Raw genomic sequence first — 8,621 nt, forward strand, 5'->3', positions numbered from 1 at the left:
AAAAGAAAAGAAAAGAAAAGAAAAGAAAAGAAAAGAAAAGAAAAGAAACATAAGATCCTGTCAATTGATGCAGAAAAAGCAGTTGACAAAATACAGCATCCTTTCTTAATAAAAACCCTCGAGAAAGGAGAAAAGGAACATACTTAAACATCATAAAAGCCATTTATGAAAAACCTACAGCTAATATCATCCTCAATGGGGAAAAACAGAGAGCTTTCCCCCTGAGATCAGGAACACGACAGGGATGTCTACTCTCACCGCTGTTGTTTAACGTAGTGTTGGAAGTCCTAGCATCAGCAATCAGACAACAAAAGGAAATCAAAGGCATCAAAATTGGCAAAGATGAAGTCAAGCTTTCACTTTTTGCAGATGACCTGATATTATACAGGAAAACCCAATAGACTCCACCAAAAGTCTGCTAGAACTGATACATGAATTCAGCAAAGTCCAGGATACGAAATTAATGTACAGAGATCAGTTACATTTTTATACACCAATAATGAAGCAACAGAAAGAGAAATAAAGAAATTGATGCCATTCACAATTGCACCAAGAATCATAAGATACCTAGGAGTAAACCTAATCAAAGATGTAAAAGATCTGTATGCTGAAAACTATAGAAAGCTTATGAAGGACATTGAAGAAGATACAAAGAAATGGAAAAACTTTCCATGATCATGGATTGGAAGAATAAATATTGTTAAAATGTCAACACTACCAAAGCAATCTATATATTCAATGCAATCCCAATCAAAATTGCACCAGCATTCTTCTCGAAGCTAGAACAGGCAATCCTAAAATTTGTATGGAACCCAAATAGCCAAAGTAATACTGAAGAAGACCACCAAAGCGGGAGGCATCACAATCCCAGACATTAGCCTCTACTACAAAGCTGTCATCGTCAAGACAGCATGATATTGGCACAAAAACAGACACATAGGCCAATGGAATAGAATAGAGACCCCAGAATTGGATCCACAAATGTATGGCCAACTAATCTTTGACAAAGCAGGAAAGAATATCCAATGGAAAAAAGACAGTGTCTTTAAGAAATGGTGCTGGGAGAACTGGACAGCAACATGCAGAAGAATGAAACTAGACCACTTTCTTATGCCATTCACAAAAATAAACTCAAAATGGATACAGGACCTGAATGTGAGACAGGAAACCATCAAAGCCCTAGAGGAGAAAGCAGAAAAAAAAACCTCTCTGACCTAGGCAGCAGCAATTTCTTACTTGACACATCACCAAAAGTAAGGGAATTAAACGCAAAAATGAACTATTGGGACCACATCCAGATAAATAGCTTCTGCACTCCAAAGGAAACAATCAACAAAACTAAAAGGCAACCGACGGAATGGGAAAAGATTTGCAAATGACATATCAGACAAAGGGCTAGTATCCAAAATCTATAAAGAACTCACCAAACTCCACACCCAGAAAACAAATAATCCAGTGAAGAAATGGGCAGAAGACATGAATAGATACTTCTCTAAAGAAGACATCTAGATGGCCAACAGGTACATGAAAAGATGCTCAATGTCACTTATCAGGGAAATACAAATCAAACCACACTGAGATACCACTTCTCGCCAGTCAGAGTGGCTAAAATGAACATATCAGGAGACTACAGATGCTGGAGGGGATGTGGAGAAACTGTTGCACTGTTAGTGGGAATGCAAACTGGTGCAGCCATTCTGGAAAACAGTATGGAGGTTCCTCAAAAAATTAAAAATAGATCTACCTGATGAGCCAGCAATAGCACTGCTAGGAATTTACCCAAGGGATACAGGAGTGCTGATGCATAGGGGCACTTGTACCCCAATGTTTATAGCAGCACTGTCAACAATAGCCAAATTATGGAAAGAGTCTAAATGTCCATCAACTGACGAATGGATACTGAAGATGTGGTTTACATATACAATGGAATACTACTTGGCAATGAGAAAGAATAAAACCTGGCCTTTTGCAGCAACATGGATGGAACTGGAGGGTATTATGCTAAGTGAAATAAGTCATACAGAGCAAGACCGATACCATATGTTTTCACTCTTATGTGGATCCTGAGAAACTTAACAGAAAACCACGGGGGAGGGGAAGGAGAAAAAAAAGTTACATATAGGGAAGGAGGCAAACCATAAGAGACTCTTAAATACTGAGAATAAACTCAGGGTTGATGGGAGGGTGGGGGAGAGGGGAAAGTGGGTGATGGGCATTGAGGAGGGCACCTGTTGGGATGAGCACTGGGTGTTTTATGGAAACCAATTTGACAATAAATTATATAATTAATACATACATAAAACATACATACATGCATACCATTATGCCATCAAAATAAAAAAACAGCACATTAAAAGGATTATACACTTTGGGGCATCTGGGTGGCTTGGTCGGTTAAGTGTCTGACTCTTGGTTTCAACTCAGGTCATGATCTCATGGTTCGTGAGCTTGTGCCTAGCATCGGGTTCTGGGCTGACAGCACGGAGCCTTCTTGGGATTTCTCTTGCCCTCTCTCTCTCCTACTCACCCACTTGAGTTCTCTCTCTCCCTCAAAAAGTAAATAAATAAACATTTAAAAAGGATTATACACTTCAACAAAGTGTTATTTGTCCCAGGAATACAAAGGAGGCTCAGCATGCAAAAATTAACCAATAGAACACACCACATTAAAGGAATGAAGGGGGAACCCATATGTTCAGCTCAAGTGATGCAGAAAAGCCTCTGACTGGATCCAATGTCCTTTCATGAAGAAAAAAAAGCCAGTCAAAAAGTAGGAAGAGGGTTGCTACAAAAGGCCATATTTCATTTTTTCTCATTGCCACGTAGTATTCCATAGTGTATATAAACCACAATTTCTTTATCCATTCATCAGTTGATGGACATTTAGGCTCTGTCCATAATTTGGCTATTGTTGAGAGTGCTGCTATGAACATTGGGGTACAAGTGCCCCTATGCATCAGTACTCCTGTGTCCCTTGGATAAATTCCTAGCAGTGCTATTGCTGGGTCATAGGGTAGGTCTATTTTTAATTTTCTGAGGAACCTCCACACTGCTTTCCAGAGCAGCTGCATCAATTTGCATTCCCACCAACAGTGCAAGAGGGTTCCCGTTTCTCCACATCCTCTCCAGCATCTAGAGTCTCCTGATTTGTTCATTTTGGCCACTCTGACTGGCGTGAGGTGATACCTGAGTGTGATTTTGATTTGTATTTCCCTGATAAGGAGCGACGCTGAACATCTTTTCATGTGCCTGTTGGCCATCCGGATGTCTTCTTTAGAGAAGTGTCTATTCATGTTTTCTGCCCATTTCTTCACTGGGTTATTTGCTTTTCGGATGTGGAGTTTGGTGAGTTCTTTATAGATTTTGGATACTAGCCCTTTGTCCGATATGTCATTTGCAAATATCTTTTCCCATTCCGTTGGTTGCCTTTTAGTTTTGTTGGTTGTTTCCTTTGCTGTGCAGAAGCTTTTTATCTTCATAAGGTCCCAGTAATTCACTTTTGCTTTTAATTCCCTTGCCTTTGGGGATGTGTCAAGTAAGAGATTGCTACGGCTGAGGTCAGAGAGGTCTTTTCCTGCTTTCTCCTCTAAGGTTTTGATGGAACTGGAGAGTGTGATGCTAAGTGAAATAAGCCATACAGAGAAAGACAGATACCATATGGTTTCACTCTTATGTGGATCCTGAGAAACTTAACAGGAACCCATGGGGGAGGGGAAGGAAAAAAAAAAGAGGTTAGAGTGGGAGAGAGCCAAAGCATAAGAGACTGTTGAGAACTGAGAACAAACTAAGGGTTGATGGGGGGTGGGAGGGAGGAGAGGGTGGGTGATGGGTATTGAGGAGGGCACCTTTTGGGATGGGCACTGGGTGTTGTATGGAAACCAATTTGACAATAAATTTCATATAAAAAATGAAAAATAAAATAAAATAAAATATAAAAAAACAAAAGTAGGAAGAGGGGAGTACTTCCTTGGCACGACTAAGGACATTTATGAACAACCCGCAGCCAGTATCTTACCCAGCAGAGAAAGGTGGACAACTGATGCCTAAAATCATGAGCAGGATAAGAAGGCCCCTCTCACCGCTGACATTTTGTATTGTACCAGAAGCTTCAGACAGTTAAATTAGGCAAGAAAAAGAAAGAAAAGTCACCCAAATTCAAAGTAATCCTAAAAACCAACACATAAAACCAACCACTACAAACAAGAAACAATTTCAGCAAAGTTGCAGGATAAAGATCAACACACACAAAAGTTAACTGAGTTTCTATATGCCTTCAGTGAACAATCACAAAATGACATTAAGAAAATAATATTACATCATCTGAAAAAAAAGCTACCTTTAGTAAATTCAGCCAAGGAGGTGAAGACCTGTAAACCAAGTGCTACAAAACATTGCCGAGGGGGATTTTGAAAGACCTAAATAAATGGAAAGGCAGCTTGTGTTCACGGGTTAGAAGACAAAATTGTCACAATGTCAGCACCACCCAAAGTGGCCTGCATGTCCAGTGCCTTTTCTGAAGAAATGGAAAAGTTGATTCTTAAGTTCATATGGAATTGGAAGGGTCCCTATGTAGCCAAAACACACTCTTGGAGGAGAAGATCAAAGCTGGACAGACTCACAGTTCCCACTTTCGAAATATTGTAAAGTTATAGATATCAAGACAATGTGATTCTAGCACAAGGACAGATTCATAGACCACCCCCTGTGTACACGTGTGCCTTTGTACATGTGTGTGTGCATGTGCATGTACAGGTGTGTGCACGTGCATGTATGCATATGGGGTGAGGGGTGCACGTGCATGGGTGTGAGTTCATGTGTGAGTGTATGCATGCATGTGTATCTGTTACATATTTGTTGAATGCCAGACATTGTAGAACATTTAGAACTGAAGCCTGTGAACCCCAGAATAGACCCTTCTCTGCTGAGTCATTAGTGGGGTGGCGAGGGCGGGGCAGTCTGGTGAGAATTTGAGCTGGGTTGCAGGTTCTGCTGTTGATCGGCTGCCTTCAGTGCACCAGAGGCTCAGGTCCCTCCGTGGTGGCTGCTGGATGTGGGGCCTGGGGTGTCTCTCTGTTCCCGCTCCTCCTTTCACCTCAGCACCTCTGCACACCCGTGGCACGTTGTCACCTACCCTCTGGAGGGCAACTGGTGCTGGGGAGGAGGATCCCTGAGTTGCCCTGGTCCAGCCTTGGTCCCTGGCAGTGCTGTGGGCCCATTGGAAATGGGCCTCTGTGCACAGTTGCTGGCACACCTGGGGCAGCTGCACTCGACTCTGTGTCCTGGGACAAGAGTATCTTTTGGTCCTCCCGACCAATGGAAGGCTCATGGTCCACAGGTGAAAAAGGAAGCAAGCTGTGCTCTTGCAGTCCTCCGGTGGCAGCTGGCCATCCCCTGGCCTCCTGCGTGGAGGGGCTCTCTCTCTGGACCCCTGCCCTGTCTCCTGTATTGTCCCATGGCTCTCGGTGGAGACTTAGAGGAAAGACCTACTAGTGAGTGCAAACCTCTCCTGTGGCTTCCGAGCATTCTGAGCTGGTGTGCTGGCCACACCTACACAAGCCATTGAAATTATTGCTGACCGCTTTCCATGCACATCTTCCTTCCACCTCTTCCCTTGTGCTCTGCCAGGCTCATCAGTTTGGTCCTCCATCCACCAGTTGCATGGGGCTGTGGCGGCCGTGAGAGTGTGATGGATAGCTTACACCACACGTCCTCTGTCTCCACCACTGTCTGGGTGGTCAGCAAGACTCTCCACTCTGGGATGGCTGGAACTCGGTATCCCAGGCCCCTGTGAGCTCTGGGGGCTGTGGAGTCCACCCCACCATCCTCTGCCCATCCTCCCCATGGGATTGTCTGTACCCTCTGCACGCACGGCTCAGGACCCAGCAGCAAGCTGAGGGAGCCGAGACTCTGTGCCCTCTGGGCCGCCTCCTCTCTGCAACACCCTCCCTGTGGTGTCCACCTTGGGGTTCCAGCTGCCCGGGTACCTGGGGACGTTCCCCACCCGAGGGGCATGGGTCCCTTGAGGTCTTGCCTCATCTGCTATGTGTTCCCTGGACAGCCACAATGTAGGAAAGCAGTTGTGTCCTGTGCAGACACATTGCTGCTTGCTTATGGCAGGAGAGAAGTGCACTCCTTGTTGCCCTGCGTGGTCACAGTGGAGGCCCTGAGAGGTTTACAGCCAGCGTATTTCCCGATGCACTTTATTGGGCTGCCTCTTCCAGCACTGCAAACCCTGGTTTGTGGGTGCTCTGTTGCTCTGCGTGCCCGTTTGCACCACCTGCCTTGTCCGTGGCTCCTCTCCTGACATTGCCCTGCCTGCGCAGCCAGCGTCAACCACAAACGCTGCTGACTCCTGCTTTGGGTCACCTTCTCTAGCTCCAAAAGTGGTTCCCCAGGTGCCCCTGGAGGGTGCTGTGCCTTCCCCAAATGGGCACCCCTTTGACACCAGGGTCGCATGGGTCTGCAGCCTGTGCAAGCAGCTTTTCTTCAGTCAGAGCAATGCCCAGAGCCATGGGAACCTCTCACACATGGGGCAGGAGAGCACAGGTTTCTGGGACCAATGACTGTGCCCATCGGGGTAGACTGAGGCACGCAGGGGTGACACCGGCAAAACCCAGAGGTTCTTTATTTTGCACACAGTGCCCTCCACTCAGCCACCTGGGGACTGGGCTGACAGAGGCTTGTTTGGTCCCCAGCTGCAGCAGTGGGAGGGAACAGGCTAGAACGTGGCGTGGCCCTTCCCGCTGCTTTAGGAAGACTCACGTGACACATATATTTCATACCCACTTAGCAAACCAGGCACCCCAGTGCAGAGAGGGAGCCATGAGGAGTCCGGAGCAGGAGGAGCCTCAGGGTGAGCCAGCTGGGCCCCAGGACCACAGGTGCCTTGGGGACCCCTCACTGGGCCTGCACTCCTTTCTGACAGGCCACACCTCAGACAAGCTGCAGGAGGCACAGATGCCCCTGATCTCACTGCCCCTGTGCCAGCTGCTCTACGGACACCTGTCATATATTATGATGGACATGCTGTGTGCCGGGGACATCAAGAACGTGAAGACTGTGTGCGAGGTGCTTCCCTCTGAGGGGCAGGGGCCAAGCCTGGGGCTCTCAGATGTTCACCTGCTTTGAGCCAGGGGGCACTTCGGGAGTGGGAGGTGGTCCCGGATGGCCTGTCTCCTGTAGGGCTCAGGAGTACATCACCATGTGGCCTTCAGCTGGGTGGGAGTCTTGGGTGGCTTATGCGACTCCAGTTAGCACTCAGCACCCTGTGGACCCCAGCACTGCCAGAACAGCCCAGGCTCCACGTCTGCCCGGGGCCTTGCCCACTGTCTGTCACCCCATGGCACCGTCCCCACCCCCACCCCCACTGGCAGGACAGTGCCTGGAGCACAGCCCGCCTGCAGCAGAGCTTGGCACCGGCAAAGTGGGGCTGAGTGTGTGGGATGCAGGAGGCTGCAGACCCTGAACTCCCCATTCACTGGAACCCCCTCTCTTTTCCAGGGTGACTCTGGCGGCCCACTCGTCTGTGAATTCAACCACACCTGGTTGCAGGTTGGAGTGGTGAGCTGGGGCCGTGGCTGCACATACCCTATGTATCCTGCAGTTTATGCGCGGGTCTCCTATTTCTCAAAGTGGATCCATTATCACATAGAGCACACACCCCTGCCTCTTCAGCCACTCCCCACCCTCTCCTCCATGCTATGCGCCACCCTCAGTGTCCCTGTGACCATGCTGACTGTCCTGTTAATGTTGTGAGGGCCACCGGCCAGGCCCAGATGTGGGGCCACATCTCACCACAAAAGGGCCCAGTGCTCTGGGCTGAGATGTGGTAAGATATTAAATGTTTACCAAGTGAGCATCCCGGAGGTGCTGTCGTCTGTCCACTCAGAGCACAGGCCCCCTCACGAAGACAGAGTGTGTATATCGCCTGGCACTCAGTGGCCTTATCAGGGTGACAGGCAGCAAGGGGAGAAGCACAGGCCAGCCGGCCATCAGTGTTGGGACATTGAATCCAGGTGCAGCCAAAGCCAGCAGAGTTTTAAATGCTCAGACCTGTCAGTGTCAAAGAGTTTTTAAGTACCCACATTTCCAATATGAAAATTGAAAGATGTGAGCTGAGAGTAGGCATTCGGAAGAACTAAAAAGATGAACACAGAAATCAGGGGGCCAAATGCCAAGAAAACACCAAAACTAACATTCTAAACATCTGGTTTTGGAAAAAAAATCAAAAAGTAAGAAGTCACTAACTTCATCAAGATATAAGCTGGGGCCCCTGGGTGGCTGAGTCAATTAAGTGCCAGACTTTGGCTCAGGTCATGATCTCGTGGTTTGTGGGTTTGAGCCCCACGTTGGGCTCTGCTGACAGCTCAGAGCCTGGAGCCTGCTTTGGATCCTGTGTCTCCCTTGCTCTCTGCCCCTCCCCTGCTCACACTCTGTCTCTCTCTCTCTCTCTTTCGCTCTCTCTCTCAAAAATAAATAAACATTTAAAAAAAGATATAAGCTGAGAGCAAAAAATACACAAAACAAGAAATGACAAGGGGGAAATATTAAAGAAAAAAATCTCTGAAATCATAAAAGGTATTGTATAATTCTATGTAAATAATTTTAAAATGAAACATTTC

At 47.1% G+C, this 8,621-nt stretch overlaps 1 protein-coding gene across 1 annotated transcript in view; it reads left to right on the plus strand.

The window, feature by feature from the left end:
- The window catches only part of PRSS38 (serine protease 38), a 13,803-nt gene extending 5,666 nt beyond the window's left edge, over positions 1 to 8,137 (plus strand). Inside the window, exons 4-5 of the mRNA XM_040454325.1 lie at positions 6,926 to 7,068; positions 7,501 to 8,137. Of these exons, the coding sequence (XP_040310259.1) occupies positions 6,926 to 7,068; positions 7,501 to 7,755 (398 nt within the window). The 3' untranslated portion in view covers positions 7,756 to 8,137. The remainder of the gene's footprint in view (positions 1 to 6,925; positions 7,069 to 7,500) is intronic.
- Positions 8,138 to 8,621: the final 484 nt, after the last annotated feature.

This window comes from Herpailurus yagouaroundi, unplaced genomic scaffold (assembly GCF_014898765.1).
Source record: "Herpailurus yagouaroundi ecotype Mexico unplaced genomic scaffold, PumYag 212, whole genome shotgun sequence".
NCBI classification, from domain to species: domain Eukaryota; kingdom Metazoa; phylum Chordata; class Mammalia; order Carnivora; family Felidae; genus Herpailurus; species Herpailurus yagouaroundi.